At 43.5% G+C, this 25,308-nt stretch overlaps 1 protein-coding gene across 1 annotated transcript in view; it reads left to right on the top strand.

Annotated features, from left to right (window-relative positions):
- The first annotated feature begins 2,377 nt into the window (after nucleotides 1-2,377).
- CNOT6L (CCR4-NOT transcription complex subunit 6 like) overlaps nucleotides 2,378-25,308 on the top strand; it is a 28,261-nt gene continuing 5,330 nt past the window's right edge. The window contains exons 1-7 of the mRNA XM_009953270.2: nucleotides 2,378-2,408; nucleotides 19,559-19,680; nucleotides 20,141-20,327; nucleotides 20,807-20,892; nucleotides 21,353-21,442; nucleotides 22,243-22,311; nucleotides 24,331-24,488. Coding sequence (XP_009951572.1) covers nucleotides 19,569-19,680; nucleotides 20,141-20,327; nucleotides 20,807-20,892; nucleotides 21,353-21,442; nucleotides 22,243-22,311; nucleotides 24,331-24,488 — 702 coding nt within the window. The 5' untranslated portion in view covers nucleotides 2,378-2,408; nucleotides 19,559-19,568. The remainder of the gene's footprint in view (nucleotides 2,409-19,558; nucleotides 19,681-20,140; nucleotides 20,328-20,806; nucleotides 20,893-21,352; nucleotides 21,443-22,242; nucleotides 22,312-24,330; nucleotides 24,489-25,308) is intronic.

The following is a 25,308-nucleotide window of genomic DNA, read 5'->3' on the forward strand; positions in this document are numbered from 1 at the left end:
TGGCAGCCGCCCCCCCTGAGCTGCTTTTCAGGGTGCCAGGCTCACCCTGTAGCCTCGGCTGAGGGCAGCAGCAGTGGGGCGAACCCCGGCCGTGGGGCAGACCCCAGCCGTGGGGCGAACTCTGGCCGTGGGGCGAACGCGAGTGCTTGGCCCCAATCCCCTCCGGGCTGGCCATCATCCCGTGATGGGACCTTCGCCTGGCGCCGTGGGTGACCCGCCAGCGGGGCTGGCGAGGGTGTTTTTGGGGAGGTGCAGATCTCACTGTTTTTTCCCAGTGGTTCGCAGCAGTCCTGTACGAGGAAGGTGGCAGGAATGTCACCTGCAAGAAAAGCTGGGCTTCAAGCTCAGGTGGTAGTGCTTGCAAATAAAATAATGGACCGAAACACTGAGTTTTTCTAACAGTTTGGGGCTTGCTTTTTAAACTTAAGTACTCTTGGTAAACATGGCGGAGGGCTCGGTTGCTTTCTGCCGTTTTGTGGCCACAGCAAGTTTTATCTAACCTTCTGAAATCTTTAGACGAGTAGCCTTTATCAGGCCATTTTTGAAACTTCAAATAGGCTAAATATTTGCTTTGGGGAGTTACAACTTCTCTCGAGCTGGCCTGCTGATAAGAATTGTAGATGGCCTTCTTGAAGTGAGGGGAGTTTGCTACAACTAAATTCATAGCTGTGCCATCCCTCTCTGTGATGCTCCGCTGCTCAGCCAAGCACAAACGTGCTCCCCCGCAACCTAAAACTAACCTGGAGGGCAAGACAGCTCATCCTGAAGTTGCTCACGGTTATACTTCTTGTGCGCGTAGACGTGGCTGATAATGAAAGTGATGATAATGTGCCTATATTTAGCCTCTGCCATTCCTTTGGGATGTTTTTGCCCCGGTGCTTTTTTTTTTTCTAAAAAAAAAAAAAAGTACAATATTTCTAATGACATAGTCTTCCCTGAAACACAACCCAAGTAATTCCTAGAAGTTGTATCCCAGTTTGGAGGGCCAGAAAGCTCTGACGAAGGTGCAACATGGCCTTTACAAGCACAGCAGTGTCAGTAATTTTATTTCTCCCTTCTCCCTATCAAAATAGGAAGCGATGGTGAAATTTGTACTGCCAAATGTCAGTCACTGCCAAATGTCAGTCTTCCGAAACGCAGCCCGCTTTAGGTATGGTGACCTGCTAGCGATACCTCACAAAAGGTAAAGGCAGTAAAAGCAAAGTGAAAAAAGGCAAAGTAAACCTTTACATTTGAGGTTTACTTTGTGCTGCGTGCAGGCGCCACAGCCTGACCTGACTTCCTGTACGTAGCCCTTCTCCTTTCCACTGCCCTGCGCTTCAGACGGCTTTATTCATTATTGAACGCCAGCGGATTCAGAGGCACCGAAGCACTTGCCTGTAGCTTGCTTTTCCTCCACGGAGGGTGGTGGGAGTTTATTTACAGCTTGATTTTGTAATTTTGCTCTAGAGCAGATTGGCAGCGCGCGCTTCTGACATCTTGCTGCTCCACGCTCTGGAATAACGATAACATCGCCGTACACACGACCCGCAGTATCGTGTCGATTCATCCAACTTCTGTTCGAGCGTCAACTTGGGCGTTAAATCTCCTTGCCCGCTGTCTTCAAAGATGATTACAGTTTGACTGTTCTGTCTAACTGAACAGTGGGAATTGTGCAGTGCTTTGCTGTCTGCTAAACAAATCCTGTTAAACACTTTCAGTTTTGTTCTTTTCTTACTATTAAAAGGAAGTGCAGTCTAGTCCGAGTGCTAAAGTACAGCAAAATTTAATTTATTCTGTTTTATCTTTTCTTCCTACAGGGGCTCTTTCTAATTCAGTTTGTGTATTTAATTGAAGGATAAAATACAATGTAAATTGCTGATGGGTATTGCCACATTCCTGAGCTAAGTTTAGGTTTCTTCTGTCCTTGGAAGCAGAGATCCTAACGCGTCAGCAGCACAGGAGTAAGACTACCCATCCTCAGAGTGTTAGAAAAACTTAGTTTGGCAGCAGCGTGAAAACCACCAAACTTTGCAGATTCATTTTAGTCGCTGTTGAGTTTCCCACCAGGTCTATATGGCAAACTTCTGCTGGCACAGCTCTGTCTGCGAGCGCTGTGACGAAGTGTGACCCGTGACTGACATAGCTGTGCCAGCAGAAGCCCCAGCTGTAGAAGCAGTTATCTGCAAAAGTGCACTTTTACTGATATAGCTTGTTTTCGTTTTTAAAGGGTGTTTTTCCCTATCCTGGTGGCAGTGCTGCTGCCAGTAAAGCACCGTGCTGCCAGGGATGTAGTGTAATCGGACATTTATTTGCCTGGCTTGGAAGGGACGACTGGTCAGGGTGTATTTTCTACGTGTGGCTCTCCTCTTCCCATCCACGGTCCGTAGCAGCTCGGTCACGTTTGCAGTGGGAATTATCTTGTGGAAGTAAGTGATCTTACGGCTGCTGCTTGTTTCCTTTCCATCCGAAGGTGTTTATAAAACTTCCATTTTGTGTGATAAGACGGGATTATTATTTTTTTTTTCCATGTGGACTGTGGTTATTTTTCGTTAACAATCTGGTTTCTGCAAAGAGCAAGGCAGGCTTTTGGCCAATTTTGCCAAGCACAATGATATTTAGCTTTCACACCAGTTTTACAAGAAATAAGCCAGAAAGTGATCCCAAGGTGTGTGTGGAGTCTGGCAGCGAAATGAAAAGACATCACTGGAGAAAAATGATTTAATTTCCACACTGGGGTAAATATTTTCTTAATTGAAATGTAAAACATGGAGAAGAAAAACTTACATTTAGGTAGATTGCAGCAGCCACTGTCTTTTGTTCAGAGTCCATGTGCACAAATAGGGAGATGTATTTCTTTTTTCTTATTAAAACCTTTCTGATGCCGTTCTGGTTTTAAGCGATAAAATTATGCATCAGTAATATGCATAATTTTAGAGCCAACTTTATATAACTGCAAAAAAAAATACTGCTTAGATCAGCTTTAGTCTGTTGGACACTTTTGGGTTACTTGAGTTTAAAACGGGAGATAAATACAAATAAATGGCTTGCTTACTATTTGTTGGAAAGAGCTTTTGGGATGCCAAAAGGGCACTCGAGGCACTGGATGTAACCTGATTTGCAGAATACTGAGAAAGCGAATGCAACAGTGTTTCTAGTTGTTTGGGAGCGTAAGGCGGCATTTGAGAAAACTTGAAAAAATAAGTTAAAGTATGTCTTGGGCATATTTAGATTCAGGAGGATTTGCTGTGGATTTGCTACTTAAATGCTAAGCCTCTTGTAATATTTTTTTTTTCCCAAATTGTGTGGCGCTCTTGATGATAGCCTGTAATCGAGGCTTGGGGGCTTGTTGCTCGCTTTTTTCAGTTTAACAGAGCGTTTCTCCTGTCTCGAGCAGATTTGCTAGCGCCGTAAAGAGATAGATAGCTCTCCTCTGCATTTGTCTATGTCCCCTGTGCACCACTGGTGGCTGAAGCCAGGGGAGCAAGCCGGCTTTAATGCTGCACTTACCTTGCTCAGGACGCCTGGCTGTCAGGTCTTCCATCGCTTCTGAAAGCTGCGTAGAAATTGTGACTAAATCCAAGAGCTGTGCATTCTCCTCCATTTGTCAGGTTATCGGTTAAGGTGCATGTCAAAACATGCAGCAAGCTGTTTTGGTGGTGCAGCTATCCCAGCTGAGCTGACAGAACTTTGCTGGTGCCAGAAGGGGAAGTGCTTCTTTGCTGCCAGCCCTGCCACACATCGGACCCTGTGCTGAGCCTGTTTTGCTCACTTACCTGACAGTAAATAAACAAACAAAACAGGACATGAAGGCTGCAGGGTGCTCACGTGTTTTAGAACTGTTGAATCTTAGATCAGCAGTGGCAGTACTGTGTGACTTCACCTTTTGATTCATTCTTTGGGTTTCAGAGACTTGTCTGTACAACTTCTCCATCTCACCCTTAATGATAAGAGATTTAGGATGTTTCTTTATCAGAATCTTTAGCTGGTGACATTTCTGGAGTTCTCTAGCTCTCCTTCCCCATCTTAAAAGGCTTGTGCATCTCAGCTCCATGTCAGCAAACTTCACACATGTACCTCCCACTGCAAGACACTCCCCCTCCCCCCCGAAAAAGATTGAACAAGGGGAGGGACAAAGTAAACTTTGAACTATCCCACAGGAGATGGTAAAAGAGTTGGTGTGCACAGGATTGACTGGGTCCATTTGAGCCTCTTTCAGGAGTGCCTTGGAACAGATCTCAGAGCGGGGCGCAGAGAGGACTGTGTAAGGCCTTTAGCTGAACATGCTGACTGGCTTTCTTTGAAGCTTGGTAACTTCAGAAAAGGGCTTTATGACACGTCCTGTAATGGCAAGGTACTGGACGTGACACGGTGTCTGTTTTTAGGGAAAAAACTCCTCTCAGAGTTGAAAACAAGAAAAAATATCCATCAAAAACCCCACAAAAAAAACTAAACTGAAATGACCCTGAATAAGGGAGAGCACTGGAAGAACATCTCTCCAGAAAAGTTGCTCTGGAATCCTCTTTAGAAGAATGACTTTTGCAGTTGCTTGCACATCTCCCTACAGAGGATCAAGAAGTAACTTCACAGTGTTCAGACACTACCAGAGAGCTTTCCTTGCAGGGCTCAAGAGGTGGTCATTGAAAGTATGATTAAAGTTCAGCAGAAATGCTTTATATAAGCAGAAATGCATTATATGGTGTTCTCCAGGAAACAAGTTTTATCCCTTTCAAGGGGAAGCGTTGAACCAGCACTGATAAAAATGAGCCAAGATTAAGCAGCAGCAGCTCCAAACAATTTTAGCTACAACTCACAGGCAGTCAGTGAACACAAAGATTTTTGAAGCTGCACGAAGTCAGCGCCCAAGGCCGAGGAACAGAACGCCATTTAGCCGTTGCATGTCACGCACACAAGTAATTTAAGTAAAGCTTGTAACCTGCGTGTGTACACAAGGAACAGATAAGGTTGTGTGTGTTCACCCTTACTTTGGCATTTCCTGATGTAAATGATTAATGGTGTTTTATGATTGCAGAGCATTGTAGCTGTTTATGCTTAGCATTTAGCTAGATGGTTTATTGTCTTTCACATTCTGCCTGCCTGTAAAGGAGCTTTATGTTTTTTCTGAGAAAGGTATATAAAATGAGCTTAAAAGGGTTATAGGAATCTATCTGCAGATTTCTTGGGATATGAAGTCTGTGGTGTAGGTGCATATTTTAGAGTTAACACTGTGCATACGTTGTCTGCAGGCAGATTTCACAGATTTACAACACAGTCCTGTTAACAAAAGTGCTCAGATTGTCTGTGCTAACAGCAGAGAAATTAAATACTTCTCCCTTTTTTGTCAAAACTAAACAGGTTGGGGAAAGTGGAACTTCCACTTTGAGCACAACAGTGACAGTAAAGCCAAAAGAGAGGAAGAGGAGGGTTTTTCGCTCGTTACCTCGCTGCTGAAAGCAAGTCGAGGCTTGCTTGTGACACTGATGGTTAAAAGCGTCCGTGTCAAAAATAGCGATCTCGGGATCAAACCAGCAGCGCTGCTGCCTGACTCCCATTCCAGCAGGTCTGCTTGAGGGAAAAGTCTAGGAATAAAGATGACAACTGTGAGGAGGGAGCATATCCTTTCTGAGTCCATGGGGTGATGGATCTTCAGAAGGTTTTTTAGTTTCGGGTTTTCCCCTCGCCATTTGCAGCTTGAGGGTTGGTAAATCTTGGACTGTTTACAGATACAAGCCGACTAATCCTTCAAAGCACCCTGCCATCATCCCTGCTGATGTGAATCGGGATTATTCATTACCCTAAGCGAAGCGTAAAGGAAAACCTATCGTGCTCTCAGCGAGGAGCAGCAGGAATTTTTATGGCTGGGAAACTACTGGAGAAAGCTCTCCTCCAAAAAGCCCATGGGCCTTTGCCCTTCCCGACTTACGCACTGTGGTCCCCAGAGGCCTGTGTTGGAAAGGGGAACACAAACCAAAGCTCCTTACTAAGGGTCCTTTATCCCAGACGCCAATCCTTCCACAACTTCTACTGCAAGTTAACAGCTCCCTAGCCTCCTACTTACAACCACCTGAAACTAAAAGCCCAATTAAACTATCTTAAATGCTTTTTAGAGGCAAAAAATATTCATGGGCCAAGGCAGCTCTGCAAGTTGCAGAAGAGAGGGAGGTTTTGTCATCTGCTTTTGGGGCAGGTAGGGAGAAGGAATATCTTCTCAGGAAAAGCGAGGGGGGAAAAGGAATTGCCTTCTGCTTGGCAACATGCATGCCACAGCTCACAGCTACAGACAGAAGGCATACGTAGCCTTCACCTTACACAAGGTCCCGGTATTGAAAAAGGAGCTTTCCCTATGTAAAAAAATGGCTTTGGTTTTGTCTTTTTAAGACATTTTGACAACTCCAGAAACCTGCTTTACTGACAGACCGGTTTAAAAAGGAGGTTTTTATGGGCTGCTAAGTAAAGTTTTGTGAATGCTGAGATGTATACCTTTGGGGTAAATTCAAAACCCAGAAAGCCTCTTTTGTTTTAATTTCTTCAGTGTCCACTACCAGGTGAAACAACCTTTTTCAGTGAGTTTCTTCTGAGTGAGGGACCTGAACCTCACATTGGGAGCAATAGCACTAAGTGACCCCATCTTCTTTTTGTCCACTTTACTTTGGTGTCAGAGACCATCAGACATATTTTTTTAGTTCATCAGATTTCACAAGTAAGAAGATAACTACAAAAAACAGCCGCTTTTGGACAAGCTGTTAGTAACAGTCACTGTGCTCAAGTTTGCTGTTTACCCTTTAGGGCAGCTGAATGAATTGATTGGGTAGTTTTCCCCTCGCTTTTCAGGAATGCTTCCATCTGACTGAACATCTTTGTGCCTTCTAATCACAAATTAGTTTTGCCCCCCCTTTTTTTTTTCTTCCTAAGAAATCAATCTAAAGGCTCTCTCAAAAGGTTCTGGCTTGGCTTGGCTTTAAGTAGTACAGAAGCATGTTGAAGGCTTCCTTCTGCAGATTTTTAGCGTTTTTTTTTCTACGTGATACTTGCAGGAAAATTGAGAAAGGAGGAAATCAGAAAACATACTTTGTATGCTTTGCTGGATATTACCATCCTGTGTTTTGTAAACAGTGGAGTGGAGAGGTCCTGGAGATTCTTATGTTTTCAGCTTTGTGGCCTGCAGCCCTTCCTGCTCCTGGTGCTTAACGCTGAGATTTCATGGCCTAAAAAGGTATTTGAGAGCTTCTGATGGAAGGGTCCGATTCAAGCACTCCAGATACGTTTGTCTCTTCCATGTAAGATAGGGAGTTTGCTCTTGGGGGGTGGAGATGAATGTACACCCGAGACTTGCTTGCTGGACGTACTTGCATGAAGACAGTAAGCTTCCCTATGACACAAGGTCCTCCCTCAAATAAATATCTTTTATCTTGAGTCAGCCTTGACACGCAGAGAATATCCTTTGCTCTTCTCGTTGCTTCAGGCTGAGAGCTGGAGCAGAATTAAAATGCTCAGAGGAAAGCATAGAGTTGTCACCCGGTCATCCGTGGGGAAAAACACGGATAGGAACTGCTACCAGCACTGTGAAACTGCCAGCATTTGCTGGCCTTTCGGAAAGGGTTGGCTCACTTGCTTCTTGTCAGAGCACGTATCGGTATGCGCTGCTCAGTCCTTGCACACATGACACAGGCTACTGCAAGATAGAGCTCCCTGCTGATGCAGATAGGAAACTTTAAACTGATTTGCAAGGGACATAAAAGCAGAACAATTGTCAGAAACTGTGCTCTCCAGCTAAAAGAAAACACTACTCTGCATTTTCTTAGACTCATGGAACTTGCAGCTCCGGGCAGGAAAAGGCCGATTGGGGCGGTGCTGAATGTAGTTCAAGAAAACTGGTTACTGCATCCTCTAGACCTTAAAATTCAATTGATATTTATTCTGTTACATGAATTTACAACTGGCCCTGGAAGTGGGAGAGAGCTAGCACAGGATGAATTATCCACCCAGCAGAAATTTCCACTTGTGAACGCCTTTCCTCTAATCCCTTTTTGTTTTGGAAAGTTAAGAAAGCAAAAGGAAAACGGGGCCAGACAACTTCTCACATACCAGAATATAGTCACAAGTGCCAGGAAGAGCTGGGTTCAGATTGTCAGATAGCCCTTGGCTTGCATTTTTTTCCTCCAGTCATACTACAACTTACCATTGGGAGTAGTTCAGTCTCTAGGCACATTTTTGTACCTGTGCAATGATCCTTTCCCTTCTCCTCCTTAGTCTAGAGCGAAAGATTGTGAAGGAGTGGAGTTCATCAGGAAAATTAAGAATATTTGGAGTGGATGAGAAGCACATATATTAAATATTCGAGACCTGTGAACAGGAGATCTTAGTACTGTAAAAAACCAAACCCAAACAAACCAACGTCTTTGAAATGTCTCAGATTACAAGGTTATGCAGCCTTTTTGCAAACTTACGTAGCAAAGCCTGAGTGAGGCTATGACCTTATGATATCCGTTTCGTTCTTTGCAGTATTTTTTGGTGTATGCTTTGACTTGAAGACTGCACAGTGACTAGCCCTGTGATAAACTGCAAGATATTTTTCTGCCTGCTGTAGCTACCCCTAGGTGCTGCCAGACAAAGCTCCCCGTGCATGCAGAGGTGGAACCGTTCAATTTTAAATTGATGGCCATTTATTTCATGGCAGCTGCAGGTATGGCCAAAACAACCCTAGACAGGTATGCGGAGAGATGAGTATAACTCAGAAGTATTTTCTACTTGGAAAATTATGTGTTTTAAAACCTCAAGCTGTCAACAATGCTACAGCATTCCTGAATCCGTACCTGCCTCTTCCGCATACCCACTGTGCCTGGGCTTTTGCTTTAGGCTCCATTTCTGTAAAGCAGCGGTGTGTGTCCTACCCAGTGGCGAGTGAGGCTTGGTAGGACCAGAACTTCAGACTGTATTTCTCTTCTTTAACTTTCTTTCAGAGATCGTTATCTTCATTGCATGTTTGTACAGCACTTGGTGTGGTGAGTACTTGGGCCTGCCAGCGCCTCAGCGCCTTGAAAGCGAGCGTTAGTGCCGCAGCTCTTCAACGGTGCCCGATGGCTTGTGTAGCTCCAAAGCCACAGCAAAGGACCGTGACCAAAACTCAGCGTGACAGGGAGGGAGGTCGGACCACAGGGAAGCCTTTGCAAACACAAACATTAGGAACTCTTGCATTGACTTCTCACATGCTACGGTATTAGAAAATGGCAGAAAACTGACCCGTTTGAAAAACTTCAGCAAAAATTGCCAGAGGTATTCCCTGGTTAGGTAATGCACTGCTTTAGATGAAATCCCTTCCAGTGGCTGAACAGAGGAATCCACCCAAGTTCAGCCTGTCTCCTGGCAGAGGAACGAGCACAATTCGTGTCAGCTTTCGACCGTGCCCCCTGCCAGCTAACCTATACCTCAGGGTTTGTTCCCAAATGGCCTACTTCCCTCTAGTAAACTCAATTATTAGTGATCGTTCTGGGCGACAGAATTAGCTGCCTGCTAATTTGGGGTTAGAGAGCAGGATACTTCCTGCCCTGGGTAGCGTCTTGACCCACTGGAGATCACAGCTCTTGTGTGTCTTATTATGGTCAGATTTCATCGATGCTCAGTGAATTATCCTCCAGATATCTGCATCTCACTTTCCTTTTAGAGGTGAATTTCCTGGTCCCCACTGAGACTGTCATGGGCTATTGTTGCTGTAGTTTCTCATCTTCCACCTTGCTGGAACGCAGCTAGAAGAATACATATTAGTCATCAACATTGATTTTAAAACTAAATCTAGTATTTTAAAATTTTAAGTATGGTGTAAACACACACTGGAAAGATTTTGATGATCATATACAGAAGCAGCTGAACTATCTTTTAATATCCAAATAATATGTTTTTCTTGGGCTATCAGGCAAGCTTTTTTACTTCTTTGATTAAATAAGTAAAGTACATTTAAATATACCCTACTGAGAAAGGGGTTTATGCCTATAAACTGCTTTATTTTAAAGAGATCCCTTTTCTTTCTCCTCCTGAGCACACAATCCTAGCTACTTTGAGCACTAGTGCAGCATCCTGCGGCCTGTTGAAACCAGGCTGTAACGTGAAAAGGCTAATTTATTGTGCCAGCGACTGCAAAACAGTTCCGCTATTGGTGTGTACTTCTTCACTTGCTTTTGTTTTTTTTTTTCTTTTTTTTCTTTCTTTTAAAATCTTGAGCTTTGACTCATCCAAATCCAGCTGTAGTTGAACAGGGTGAGCCTTGCAACTTTAAAGCTGTTTGAACTAAGTTTTATGGTGGCAGATTTTCCTGTTAGTTATTGCTGCAAAGAACAGATTGTGAGTGATAAACTGGCCATTATCTTTCAATCATATAGGGAGAGTAGCTGAAGTGCTGCTGGCTTTGCTTACTTTGTTAAAGTGTTGGCAGCCTACTGCTTAAAGGGCAAGATAACGTCTAGCCACAGAAATAATCTCATTTGTTCTTTTCTCCTAGCACAAACTTTTCTTTGAAGGATGAAAGGTTATTGATGATTCCAATTGTATTTTAAAGAAAGGAAAAAATGTTCACTGAGAAGACCACTTCCAAGTTGCTGCGATGGTGTGCGTGAATTAATAATTCTGGTGTAGTTTTGCTCAAAAAACAGGTCGATAGCTGACTTCTCTCCAATTATTGATCCTGAAGAGTTGAATGAGACAAGGTGTTGGCTTGGGGCAACCAAAACAGGGTCTTTATCATGTCTAAGCGAGAGACTGAATGAGCTGAGGTGTCGGATTAGGCTTGTCAATAAAACAGCTCATTCCCTAGAGGCCCGGAGGGATGCTCGCACACCACGATGCTTTAAGCTTACTCAGTTCTTGGTGTTGAGAGTTTTCTGTCTCCCCTGTCGTATCGCTGTCAAACCAGTACTAGGAAAACCTCCTGCTTTAAGTTGCAGCCATGCACTGCTACTTTTCTTCTGTGCCCACAGCCCAGGACAGCGTTTTGTCTTGATGCTTGCTACTGATCCAACACTGGCTGCTTCCTTCCCCAGACTCCTGGTGACTTCAGTTTTTAATCCTTTAAGCCACTCTGTCCTGTATCTCATTAAAAGCCCAGCACTCTCCAGGGGATAGGGCAGCATTGCAAATGGGTCAGTTCTCTGAACTAGTGTGGGATACTTGTGTAAATAAATGTACTATTTAAACCATCCCTTTGGGGGCTTCTGGTTAGCTTTATTTACAGGCTGTCTGTTGAAACTCTTCTTGCTCTGTACTAGACTCCTCATATGCATTTCTGTTAAGCAGAGCTTTGCTTTTGAGAAGCTACCTACCCTGTGTTGGCGTGTGAACTAGCCCCTAAGAGCTCCTTTGAAAGCAGTAAGTATAAAAGGCATCTGCAGGCAAAGGCAGGTATTACTTTGTGACTTGATGCAGATACTCAAGAGTTGTCATGTACACAATGAGAGGTAACAGGCTATTTCAAACAGCAGAAACTGTTCTTTTCTGAGTAAGGACTGAAACGTTAACCAAGTACAGAAATTAAAAATAACTACGTAATGCTACATAGTATTTCCATGCAGTAAGTGGTTCAGCTGTTCTTGTAAGTGGGGATGTGACAGAGGAAAAGGAAGGGTGGAAACCTGGATATTCTTGTGTTACCTGTGATGTAAGAACAGACTCTATGCTTCGTTGAGAGGAGATGAGGAAACAGGGGGAAATAACTAGTGGGTGTAGGACAATTAGCATTTCCATCAAGTGAGTGCCAGTTGGCTCTAGAATTAACCAAATACAGCTCGTTCCCTCCCATCCCACTCCTCCGCTTGGCTTTTGCTGCTTTTTTCTCCAGGGTTTGCTTCTATGACTTCTCTACACTTCTCTGCCCCGCCACTGAATTTACTATCAGCTGCAGGCTCTTGGTTACCTCTTGCGTCTCACTATTCCCACCCCAGCTTGAATTTCCCTGTGCTCGGGCTTGCGCCGTGTGTCCAGAAGGCAGAGGAGGTGAGAAGCCTTGCAGGATGTGGTTGCTGAACATCGCTGCAGCTGGTTGTACGTCTTGCCTTAGAGGGGCTCGACAGCATGTGAGCAGCTTTGCGTGAGCCAAGCCAGTTCCCTAACTAGCATAGGCAATTCCTTACTGGTGAGTGCAAGTCCAAAATCCTGCATGCAGGTTCTCACAGGGTTGCCACCACTCTGGTAAGGACTGCAGCACTTTCCAAGCTGTCAAGCAAGCTTATCAAGCAGTAGTGCTCTCCTCCCGACCCTGAAGTTACTCCATGAAGATGCCTCCTGCCTGTGCAACCTTGTTCCAAACCTGGTGGACAACTGTGAATTTCCCTTGACTATGGCAAAGATAAAATTGCCAAGCCAGGGCAGCACCACATAAGAGTCTGTTCCCTTCTGCTTCTCAGCACAAACATGCCTCCTGACCAGTTACAGCTCAGAGGAACAGCTTTTCATCCTCTCAGCATCAGTATAGGGATCCCACTACTTACATCTTTCCACTTCTGCTTGTTTTGCCTACATCTGCTGCAATATGAAGCTATAGTCCTTGAAGGAGATCTACCTTGTGGTAGGTACAAGAAAGGACTATGAAGGCTATTTCTGAAGCTTATTTTGTTGAAATATTTTCTACCTCTAATATTTATCTTGCTCGTGTAGAAGAGGTGGCAGTTCTGTTAAAACGTTCGGTTTACAATACATATGAAGACTCCCTAAAAGTTTCAAGTTAAGGAATTTAAATACTTAACCTAAGAGTAACATTCAACTATAGCAAGTTTGGCATTAGATGCATGACTGATGTGGTTCAGGAAACCCCCTGTATTACCTTGGTGTATTTTTAAATACATTAGCAGAGGAGAAGAGTACAAGCTGATGTAGTTTTCTAACAGCATTACAGAAGTAAGGTCCTGTCTCTTTCCCACTTGGAGCCCAGATTATTTAAAAAAAGCAAACTGGGCTGAGGCCATGTCTACACGTTACTGCAGAGGCAGAGTTACTGTTGCTACAGACTTGAAAGGTGATAGAAGTAAATGATCTTTAATGCTCTAGATTTCCACAGTTCTCCTAACTTTGTGGTTTTGGATTCTTTCTGCTAAAGAAGGGATTGCTAGTGTGTAGAGATCAATAGTCCTACTGAGTTCATGTAGAGGAGCCCTCTGCACAGCGGAGTCAGTGTGCCTTCTCATGAGAAACAGTTTTCTTGCATGGATGATAAGAAAATAAATACATCTTTTTACAGATTTATAAAGCGACAGGTTTTTTCCAGTTGTGCTTCGGGACTTCATTGTTTGTTGCTAGCTCTGTAGTGCTAAGGTTGAATTTTTAGTTGTTATGCCTTAGATTTAATATTAACTTCAAATTTCATCTCTTGCCTTGTGATTTAGTTCCCCTTACTGTTTAACTCTTCTCCTGTTGGTAGGATACTTACCTGTGTCCAAGTAGTTTACATACTTTGATTATATTTTCCTCAACAATTGTTTGAAATCTCAGTAGTGGGAAATGACAGTAACAAAATGCTGCTTTTCTCTTTTTAACAAAAAGCCACGATGAGGCATTTTTGTTTCCTTGATAATCTCTATTCCCAATCAGGTTACTTGGAATAAGAAGCTGAAAAGAGACAGTACCTTTGTTGGCAGACTAACTGTGCTTGTTGAACTTTTGGTAGAGACAGTGTATGCAGAGGTGGTTGAACATGTTCCTGCAGGAAAGCACAATGAAGACAATTCAGATCCAAACAAAAGACTACCAAAATTTCCCAAGCATATGTTCTTGCTAGTATAGGTACACTAAATACTACATATACTGATACACGCAGTCGTTTACCTTAAGCTAACACATACATATCCTAGTATTAGCAGTTTTGTTTTAAGTTCCCTTAACATGCCCTTAAACAATTCACCCACTCAAAAGTACTCTAAATCAGTTTTTGTGGGTACTGGCTGTACTTCCACTTCTCCTTCTAGGAGGCCAAAATGGGGACACTTTTGTCATACAGTCATAAAAACAGAGCACACTTATTACCGACAAGTAGCCTTCCTCTCCGTCCTTTGCAACCATTTAGTCCTGTTTACAAACTACGTAGATAAAAATGGCTCTGTTTTCCAGCTTGTGGTCCAACTTTCCAGCGTTAAATAACACGTGCCTGTGTGTATACACACGCACACACACGCTCTGGTCTCGTCAGCCAGCAAGATTTTTAATTCCTGGGAGGGATCACCATATGGAAATGGATGGACAGTAAGCTGTTACTGTGCGGAGGAAGGAGGGATGATTCAGGGCAGTCTGCTGGATAGTTTTCAAAATGCTTTGGCAGTTTGACTCATCTATATACGGAGACTGAAAAAAAAAAATCATAAAGAATGTCGCTCTGCTGGAGGCGAGGATTTTGAGTTGTGCCAACACATCCATGAATGTAGGGCTGAAGCGAGATGGAGTTGCAGCTCTTTTCGATTTGCTTCCTCATTAGAAACAGACAATTCACTTATGCATTGAGGTATGAAAGAACTTCAATACATTATAGTCACTGTAATTTAAGAAATTCATCTTCTAACCTCTCTGGGGAAGGAACTGATCATTACTTTGCAGTAGCACATAACTCTAAGGGACTTTGACCTATGTGACTTCAAAGTCCTCCTGCAACATAGATGCCAAATAATCTGGACAGCTTTGAACAAGCTTTCTCTTTCCACTGAACATACGTTAATCCTTTTGCTTGACAGGGGATATTTGCCTTCGGAAGAAGAGATCTGACTTTATTAAAAGTGGTAGTGATGCAGTTCATCTCTCATGGCTACCCCGAGATAGTTACTTTGGTGTGTTTGGATGGGCTGTGTAATGGAAGAGATTTTCTATGGTCACAGCTGCTGTTGATTTCCCCCACCCATACCAAAAAAAAAAAACAACCCTATGAGTTAAGAAATTTCTTAATCCCTAGCATAGCATCCTTTTTTCTCTTGTTGTGTTGATGCAATTCGTAGGGCTACCTTCAGCTTCTCCCTAAGAAAAATCACAGTTTGTATTTCATACTGCTATCTATATCCTTCCTATCTCGTGTTCTCAACACCGGTATAACTTGAGAAGGTCTTAGACAGTTAAGTACAAAAGAGCAGTGCTCTTTTCTGTTATTACCCGGTTGTCTGAAACTGAGTGTGCAGAAGCTCCTGTTGTTTGTTGCACAAAAAACACATCTTCAGGGTAAAAGCCTGTGGCACAGCCTGAGAGCTCAAAACTTTCTTCTTCGATGCTCTTCACACCTTCAGCAGTGTTACATTATTCCTTTTTTTGGCTTTAACTGATAGTCAACGTGCCCCCCCCCCCCCCAAAAGCCAGCAAAACCAACAGCACATAAAAACAGGAATGCAAGAAAAGGCAGCCACAGACCTGCTGCTTGCAACATGGTCAAACCACGTGGCCTCCCCCTAGCCCTTTTTATACACAGCTGAGCTAGAGCTGCTTAAGTTCACCTGGGACCATACTTAGGGTTGCAGCTGAGTAACCCTGCTATACCAGTCACCTCTAGGCTTTTGAGAACGGGCTTGTAGCCAAAGAGTTGGTGCATAAGTGTGACATTGTTAGGAACCCCCAGTTCGTTCAGAGCTTAAATGCTGTTCTTACTAATGCACTGATGTTCTCATATTCAGATTTTGTTTAATTTACACAATATCAGGGTCATACTATTTAAGTTTACGTGGTTAAATTTGTAGTGGAGAGCAAGTTTTAGTAGCTTCAAAAGCTTTCCAAGGGAACTCTTTAGAAGGAAAGCTGGCAAGAATTTTTTTTTGGTCCCACTTGAAAAACAAAGAAACTGAGCGCACATATTCTGCTCATGTCACACCTGTGTTAGCTGAATTTTAGCAAAGGCCTCGCTTGAACCCGCAGGGTGCAACTCCACAACAGCTCAAGCTGACCTAAATCAGAGCTGCTTCGGTTCCCATGTCCCTGGCTGGGTCTTCCTGCTTTGTTCCTTGCAACAGCACTAATATGTGTCCGATTTTGGGGTTAACTGATTCAGGGAACTTGGTGTAGCTCCCTGAAGACCGAGCAAAAATAGGCTGGGATTTTTAGATACTGGTTTAGTTCCAGGACAAGCAGAGGGGGAGATGGGAATGATAGGAGTTGGGAACCCAGGCGGAATTCATTTTTGCTTCAAAAAAATACATGTGGTGGCTTTCAAGTCTTGCTCAATGTTGCTGTTACACAGAAAGAAAAAAAAAAAGTATATTTGATTTAGGTTTGTTTTCCCTTTTCTGTAACTGTGGAAATTACACTGGTGCTCGTTTGACTCACTACTATTTCAAAATAATATTAAAGTGACTAATGTCTGAAAAATGTGTGTGGCATTTGACTCGCAGTTCAGTTCAGGGCTCGTTTCAGTGGAGGGCCTCTGACTGCCGCAAATTGCTTTAAGTTGGCAGCGCACTTCTCATAATGAGCGATATTTCAACATAATTTAATTGGGTTCCCTGACAAGGAGGAAACTGTAATCCTGAAGCTTTTTGGTGGCGTCACCCGGTCAGTGGTCATCTCTTGGCCTGTGGGCAGGTATGGGTGAGTATGGGGTGACTCAGATGGTCTAACCACCAGTTTTAAAGACTTCATCACCAGGCCCCGGGATATTTGTCCAACTTTTGCCCCGTCACAGGCAGCAAAGCTGCTGGGGTCTGGTGGTGGGACCGGCAAGCCCCGCTCTGGTTTCCAGCGAGGCTGCTCAGCAGCTGGAGGAGGTGGCTGCCTCAACACTTTGAATCAACGTGCGTGTGACAGCAAAGACCCCTGGCTGGACTGAGCCTTCCCTAGCTGTTAGCCATCTGTGCCTGGCTTGTGATGAAACAGCGAGCGGAAATACAAAATAATTTCCTGCTTGCTTTTTTTAGCTGGAAATGCACCTTGAGAAGCCTGTAGGAAGCAACCGGGCAGGGAGGAGTTTCAGTATGCAGAAACTGAAATTTAAATCTGCCTGGGTCTGATACTACTATAATATTATGCCATAGAAAACAGGAATCCAAAGACCCAATAAGCACAGCGTATTTCTCAGAGCACTCACCCGAATGCTAGTGCTGAGTATTGGGCAGCAAAGTGTGCCATGTCCTAGGTCCAGATGAGGTACGGGTTGTTTTAAGATACGACAGATTAAAAAGCAAAACGAAGACCCATCCTGGGTGTGTTCAAATGTTTGATGATTAAGACTTGGAGATCTGAAAAACTCTCTTCTGCCATAAACCTGTAATCCTTTGTTGGTATTCTTGCTTAATTTTCACCACACAGCTTTTAGATTCTCCCCCCCTTGTATTCTGCAGTATGCCTTGCAGATCAAATAAATATTGCCAGCTAATGAAATCTCATTTTCTGTTAAAGGATCGTTGCAGGTAACTCTGTGACAGTGATGTGACAGCTTTACTTGCTGCAAAACTAGCTCGCTGCTTTTTGGCACGGACAGACGTGCTCCGTTTATGCTGGGTCTGAGATGCGAGGACCGTGGTCTTGATTCAAGTGTCTATGACACAAAACTTGTATTGAGTAGCACACTAGATAATACACTCGGTGCTACTCGAGGCAATTAGGCTTTAATACAAAGTGCAGTAGCGTTGTGATGTGTTTCCTCGCAGGCATTGGGACTGGGACCGTGCTTTCTGCAGCTGCCAGGGACTGCAAGCTCTCCCAGTGCTCAGGTCTTGGCCCCCCGTCTCGGCAGCAATTCACAGCTCTGCTGGATGTCTCTGGTCGGTTCCAGGGGGCTGGTAAAATCCAGGAAGAGCCGTGTCGAGACTCGCTGGAATGTGAATTAGTTTCATATGCGTCTAAGGGCAAGGATGCCCGGGAGAAAAGGTGAAATAGGGCTCTTGTGGCTCTCGGCAGGGGCTGTGAGGAATCTGTTCGTGGGGCCAGGGCTGCTCCCTGCTTCTGCACATGCTTCCAGCAAAACCCAGGCACCGGAGATTTAGCATGCCCAAAGCATAGCCTGTAATTGTGATTGTGTCAGGAAGCACCATTCCCAATTTTGGGGTTCTGAAACGAAGATCGAAGGATTTCAGGTCTAATCCCGTGTCCCTAAGTAATCCGTTTCATTCATCGCCCCGAACTGAATCGCTGCAGCTGAGCAGCGTGAGCACAGAATCCTCTTACCCAGTAGCTTTCCTCGCCGTATGACTGCACCTGTAAATAGAAGTTGGCTATAATTAGATGTGGGGCTCGCATCTGCCCTGCGCTTGCGACAGGGAGCCTTAATTCAGCACGAATGGAATTTCGTTGGGCGTTTGTCGGGGAAGGAAGCACCAGACCTGTAACTGAGACCCTTTGCAGGGGACAGCCCTGACAACTCCTACTCCTGTGCGGTGCCAGAATGTCTTTTGGCATTGGAGAAAGCTGCAGTACTTCAAGCTTATAAAGGACACATGTGATCTTTGTTTAGTTGGACTAGCTGAAAAAAAACCCTGAACTAGTTTCCTCAAATTCTTCATAGTTTTCTGTCTTGTCAGTTCAGCAAACCAAACGTGTTAGAGTTGTTTTAAGAGCTTCACAGCTATTGCAGCCAGTTGTATGTGTGAGGGGAAGAAATGCCTCCTGTAGACCAGCTGCTTTGGATTGTATTTTTTTGTTTGTGTATTTTGTGTGTCTGGGGAGGAAAAGGCCAGTGAACAGCAAATTCAGCTAACCTTATGTTTTTAAACCAAACCACCCCTCTCCCTCCCGAGTCTTTCTCAGCACAATGGTCTGGGGAGGTGTGGAGGGAAACTTCTTCCTGCACCGTCTGGAAGGCATCTGTTTTTTTGAACGGGACATTGGATCTCTCTTCTGACGAGAATCTGGAAAATGCGATCGGTTGAAATGGTGTGTGCGCAAGCTCAGCCTTAAGACGTGAGTGCATCTGATATTAAAGTTTTGGACTGGGCTGAAGCCCTGTATACAGGAGAACAACTAATGAGAATTTTACCTGAGCTCATTCCATGTCTCCTAGGCCATTAGGAGTAAAAAGGTCTTGGCTGATACTGAGCATGAAAAAGCACAAAAGAGAAAAGCTAGATAGGTAATGGAAAAATTGAGCTAATTCCCCTTCAGACTGCGATTTCAAGCCTTGTATAAGTGGAGTGCAAAAGTGGGACTTTGTATGTTGCAAATGATTGCTGTAAAAGCAAAGAGAACAGCCTTCCCTTCAATCGTTGGTTCCCTGTGAAAACTACAGGAGGGAGCAATCCGTGTGCTTTTGCCGTGAATAGTGAAACGCTGTCATCTTGTGTGCAGGTTCTGCACGCAGCAAATAACTCAGCGATGACATATGCTTTGGTCTAGGGGATAAATTAGGAAATCCAGAAAATCTGCATGGGGGCAGTACAAGGTAGCACTGTGGATGACTGCAGAAAACCAACTTTGTAGGAAAAAATGCCCTTTTCGGTTATGGGCCTGTATTCTGGAAAGGTCTGAGCACCTGCTTAACTCCGTGTGCTGGGAGCAGTTTGGCTAACATCAGCATAATATTTATTGTACATAAACTCCAGGGCATGTGTTTTTGCAGAGTGTCGCTGGGGAAGGTAATCTCCTGGCGGGCTAGAATTGAAGAAATGTTATCGAGTGGCAGATGGTAATGGTTGTGATGGTCTTTCAGACTAACAGGGATGCCAAAGGAAAAATATGATCCTCCAGATCCTCGCAGAATTTACACCATCATGTCAGCGGAAGAGGTGGCCAACGGGAAGAAGTCGCACTGGGCTGAATTAGAGATCTCGGGTGAGTTGATTTGGTTTTGAATTTTGGTTCGGCAGAGTTGTTGGTGCCCCAGAATCGCGCCAGACGCTTTCAGATAGGGGATCCTGTTGTGAAGACAGTTTTGGGGGAGGAGGAGAAACTGACATAGCAGATTGCCTTCGAGCTTGGCTGGCTCACATTCAGCCCAGCTGATTTAAAACACCAGCTCAGATTGGACGCGAGTTTTTGGGTAGCATATCTGCTTCCCTAGAACCGTACCTCTGTCTCTGTCCTTTAACTGGGAGGGTTAGGTAATTATTTCAAGTCTGCTCAAAGAAAAGATACACAAAGGTGTCTTCTGCAAGCGTCACTGAGCGTCCCCGTGAAGTGGTAGGGTTTCCATGCTGGAAATCCCATATTCTGACATCCCCCACAGTTTGTATCTGGTGGTTTGAGAGCGCAAACCCAACTGAAGATGTGGTTCTTTGCTTTTCTTTTTTAGGTAGAGTGCGGAGCTTAAGTACGTCACTTTGGTCGCTGACGCACTTGACTGCTCTGCATCTCAATGACAATAATCTTACTCGCATTCCACCTGATATTGCCAAGCTTCATAATCTGGTTTACCTGGATCTGTCATCCAACAAACTCAGAAGTTTACCAGCAGAACTAGGAAACATGGTGTCTCTCAGGTGAGAGAAATTATTCTGGTGAGCTTTTCAAAAATCTATGTTCTGGGGTTACGACCGAGAATTTTATCTTGCTTTCCATTCTTGTATTTAACATAATGCTGAAAAATTCAAGACTGGTGCAAAGCTTCAGTTCTAATAATTCCTTTTGGGCTCGTTACCCATTTTTTCTGCTCTCTACAGATACCTGTCTGTAAGCTCTGCAGTCTTCTGCTCTGAAACATTCTTTGAGGCTCGGTGATTGCCTGTTGTTTAAATTCTCCCTGATTTAATTTTGTGTTTTGTGGGCTTTGTGGCTCTTTTTTTTCTCCTAATGAAAGTATTTTGGTTGTGCTTTGAAATGGGAAGATTGGCATATCTTTCCATAATACAAAAAAAATTCAGGGTGAAAAGTGTCACCTTTGAAGGTGAGCAGCGTATAGTGCTTTAAGAGTTTTCTTCTGAAGTGATACTCATCAAAAGTGTTTTTGCATTTGCTGCAGGGAATTGCTTTTAAATAACAATCTGTTACGGGTTTTGCCTTATGAACTTGGACGGCTCTTCCAGCTACAAACACTAGGTTTGAAAGGTGAGTGAATTCTTTACGGTTAAATATTCCTGGGAGTGCTCTTGGATTACTGAGGGGGCTGGGCTCAAAAGCTTTGTGTAGTACCTCACCATTTTCTTACCAGTTTATTTGAGATATCAGGCATGTAGCCAAAATGACCAGCCAGTTTGGAAAACAATGCTCTTTTTTTTTTTAATGCTATTAAACTTCCTTACAAGCCTGTTTCGAATCTGTAGGTGGGTAAATAAACCCTTTAACCTACTGTATTATTGATTGAGGTGCATCGAAGGAAGAAAGTTTATGTGTTTCTAGTGATTTCTCTAGCATCTGTTACTGTGGTATTCTACAGTTCCAAGTTAAGCAGCCTAAATATCTTCTGAGTCAGTTTGTCTGTTCTCATTACGGGAGATTTTCTTTGGTTGGAAAGCCTCAAGAAAGTCAAGCAGCTAATCACCCAGTTGTTGTTTTATGCTGTTGGCAGGCAATCCTTTATCACAAGATATTCTCAGCCTCTACCAGGATCCAGACGGAACTCGAAAGCTACTGAACTACATGCTTGACAATCTAGCAGGTGACAGCCCTACAAATCTGATTGACAGAAGTGGTTTAAAACCAGGCATTTCTGACAGTATTTGCTGCTAAAACAAGAATCTGAACCCCTGAAGGGAGAGTATTTTCTAACTGCTTTTGCGTTTTTGGCAAGTGGTTCCAGTCGTACAGGCAAACACAAAGTGGAGGAGGTTGACATATATTGTCTAAGCTTTTCCCATGTTAACAGGCAGTTGTTCCCACTGTTCTGTTTGAAACCCTTTTATTACCAACAAAGTGCAAAGCCTTCCTTGCAGAAGCCATTTTGATACTTTCCACTAGAAATTATAACCCAAATGCAAGCAGAATGTCAAATTTAGATCCAGAAATACCAAGGTGATTAAGAATATCCAGTACCTGACTTAAATCCTGCTTTGTGGTTCTGTAACTGAGCTTTCTGATGTCTACTAAGTTAAAAGGTTGCACGAACGATAGATATAGGGTGAGGTTCTTGGAGAAAGGGAGTATAGGATCTCTGAACCACTACAGGATTTATACCTCCTTCTTCAGTAGTATATTCAAGGTGCAGGAGTATTTCAGTGGTGCTTCTAGATTTGAAAGCAAGAAACAAAAATACTCATGAATCTTGCTGCTGACAAATTTGCTCGTACTGTAGCTAGCCATTTAAATGATTTTTGCCTCCCCTGGAGCGTAAAAAGACTTGGGGAAGCTGGGTCTGCAAAGCACAGTACGGAACGTTATTGCTCAGTCATCATTTTGACTTAGAAACTGTAACTTACCAACATAAACCCTGAATTAATCACTGGTTTAAATTTGTTTTAGTTCATCCAGAGCAGCTGCCTCCAAGGCCATGGATTACTTTAAAAGAACGAGACCAAATTCTGCCCTCAGGTAAATCTGTGGTGCTTTTCCCTATGTTCACAAAGTGATGCACTGAATAACTTTTCTTTGGCTTTCTTTTTATAGAAGTCCTCTGCCTTACATGGGTCAGATTGAAGATAGCAATTTGTATTCATTTGTACTAAAACAATTAGCATATGGCTGGGCTGTAAATAGAATTTTTGTGATTTGAACGGGACGCTGGTCATTTCTTTTCCATGTTAGGCTTTTTCATAACTGTTCCAGATGCTGATACCCGAGAAAAAGAGCTTTTTTGAAAAAAAACCATTTCTCAGAAATCATAAGAACTGTGAAATAACCGTATACAAATGCAATGTCCATGCACAGGCTGACTGAAGTGCGACTGAGAAGTCCCTGTCTGCACGTAAACCCGTGGAGTGCCTCGTACTGAAGTTAGTTTAATGCCCTCTATTGTTGCTTTTGGTTAAGTGCAAGAGGCAGCGTTTCTTCAGGCTGCCGGAATCCAGTGGCTTTTCTTCCCCTGTGCGTCCTGAATATAGCCCTCAAAAAGCATCCGTGAGCTTGTATAAAGAAGAAAAATGCTGATGTTATTATTGCAGAGGATCAGATTAATAACCAACAAGAACAATGTGTCAGTCCTCTGTACTTTTTCTTTTTAGAAGTGTGAAGATGGCAGGTGTTCAAAAATTGACTCGTCGTGTGTTGGGCAGGCTAATGATGCGCTTCAGGTCATCGGCCGCTTTTTTATACTAAAGAACAACAAACCAGAAAAAAAGAAATAGGAAGAAACGGGAAATGCCAAAAGCCCTATAAGCCACCACAACATTAAGTTCTGCATTTCTGTTTCAAATTCCCTTACAGATCAGTATTTTGGTGGAGTTTTACAGACTTTGGTTTTATTTTTTAAATCAAACTTCCCAAGCAGAAACAGAATTCAGAAGTCATTAGAAAGTGTAGCCTTAGGCGAGTGAGCTGTGGAGTATTTCATGGTAGAAACTGTAACAAGCCAACTGATTGTTGTTGTAAAATTGAAACAACTGAACAGCAGAAATCTTTGACTACGAGTATAAAAAATACAGCTGTGGGGTAGCCTAATAGTAAAGCCTCACTTCTTTCCCTGCAAATTTGAGCAGTCTTTTCCAGTTAGGATGTTGCATTTACCTATCTTTTTTTGTTGATGTAAAATCCAAGGGCCTTGAGAAGTTTGTGTGTGAAAGAAGTGTGTAAGAAGTGTGTTTCAAGTTGAATGATCTGATGAGCTGCATGCTGACCTCGCTCTTTTTTTTCAAAAAAAAATGCAACCAAATAATGTTTAGGTGCTTGCTAATTTATGACTTCGTTTCTTCTTCTCTTCCCTGCCCTCACCCAGACCTCTCTCTCCCCCTTAGACTTGATAGATGCAGATACGACTTGAAACGACTTAGAAATGTTGTACAGGTGCTAGGAAAATTGTACAAGCGGAATCAGACTGCCTGAAAAGGAAGAGTTCTAAAGCAGCATTTCTCTCTGATGCTGTGGTATCGTGATGTAGTAACAGCTTCTTCAGCAGCTCGGTTTTGCTTTTGCTTTAGAACTGTGCGGGCCACTTAAGCCTGAAGTTGCTGTATCAAGGCACCTCATGCAATAAATACTGGGTTTGGACTCCATCACTGAAATGGCTGCTCCTTTCCCTCTCCTCACTAAAGAGAGAGAGACTGTTCCTAATCGTTGCCGACCCCTAGATCTCCCCCATCCCCGAGAGCAATAAAGAACTGCCTGCAAAATGGGATTGCATTGCTTTGTGACGCACGTGACGCCCTCTCGTTTTGGTAGTAATGCTGATTTTTTTTCAGGAAGAGTTTAGCCTTACGTGGTAACTGCTGGCTCAGCAGGGCCTTTTTTACTCCTGCTCATGAAACGCTCAGTGGAATAAGCCCACTGACTTGTGTTCAGTAGGCCCTCCAGAATAGACCATGTAAGATTCAGTATTTTGGCTTGAATAAGTTCAGTATTTGTAATCTCCAAAGGTTGATAACTTTTCCCTTTCTTTCTTTCTTTCATTCCTTCCAGCTTCATTCACAGTGATGTGTTACAATGTGTTGTGTGATAAATACGCCACCCGGCAGCTCTATGGCTACTGCCCGTCTTGGGCACTCAATTGGGAGTATAGAAAAAAGGGAATCATGGAAGAAATCGTCAACTGTGATGCAGATATCATTAGTCTTCAGGTAATTGGAACGTAACTGTATTTTTCATCAGAGACAGAGTACATTAACTTCCACCTTTAGAAAGAAGTGCTCTCTTGAGAACACCATCTTCACCTGCTTGCTAATGAATTCTGGGGCTTACCAAGACAAGCTGTGTGTGTGGCTCCTTGGTTATGCATTGGCTTGTGTTTTGTGAAATGAAGGAAAGTAAGTGAGATAAAATTACCTAAATTAGTAGGTAATTTGCATTGAAAGATCTGAGTCTTTTCCCCCTCAGATAAGCATACTAAATGTTCTCCCTCTGAGTGTATGGGGTTTCCTGCAGAAGGGGAGAATGTGGACTGCTGTAACCCCAAATGCCACGTTCCTAGTCCATTCCAGCTTGGTACAGAAGTTGCAGTCTCAAAAATACTCTCATTGGCAAACAAGGTCAAAATTAAATATCAGTTGTCATTGGTACCTGTATCCTGCTGTGTTACTGGAAATTCATTGCCGATGTTTAGAACAGTTGAACGCTTCTGCCTTTGAACGGATCTTTTGTTTTTTTAAGCAAGTTCTGGTGAGCAAAAACCTTGCACAAGGAGAGAGTAGTTACCTTGGTCTGACAACCTCAAGAGATCAACCTCTGAAATTCTCTTGGAGACCAAATGTTACTCTAGAAGTAAAATGTATTGTTACAGAACAGCGGCAGACCCTTGTGCGAAAGAGCTCTCCAGATTAAATACTAATTGCTGCTGGGTATCTCTCGACCTCTGGGCAGTTTTAACCTGGGACAATATCCACATTCAGATGGCGAAAAGATCAGGTGTAACCTGTTGCTATGCAAAGGGCACCTGTCGCT

The sequence above is a fragment of the Leptosomus discolor genome, chromosome 4 (assembly GCF_034619465.1).
Source record: "Leptosomus discolor isolate bLepDis1 chromosome 4, bLepDis1.hap2, whole genome shotgun sequence".
Lineage (NCBI taxonomy): Eukaryota > Metazoa > Chordata > Aves > Leptosomiformes > Leptosomidae > Leptosomus > Leptosomus discolor.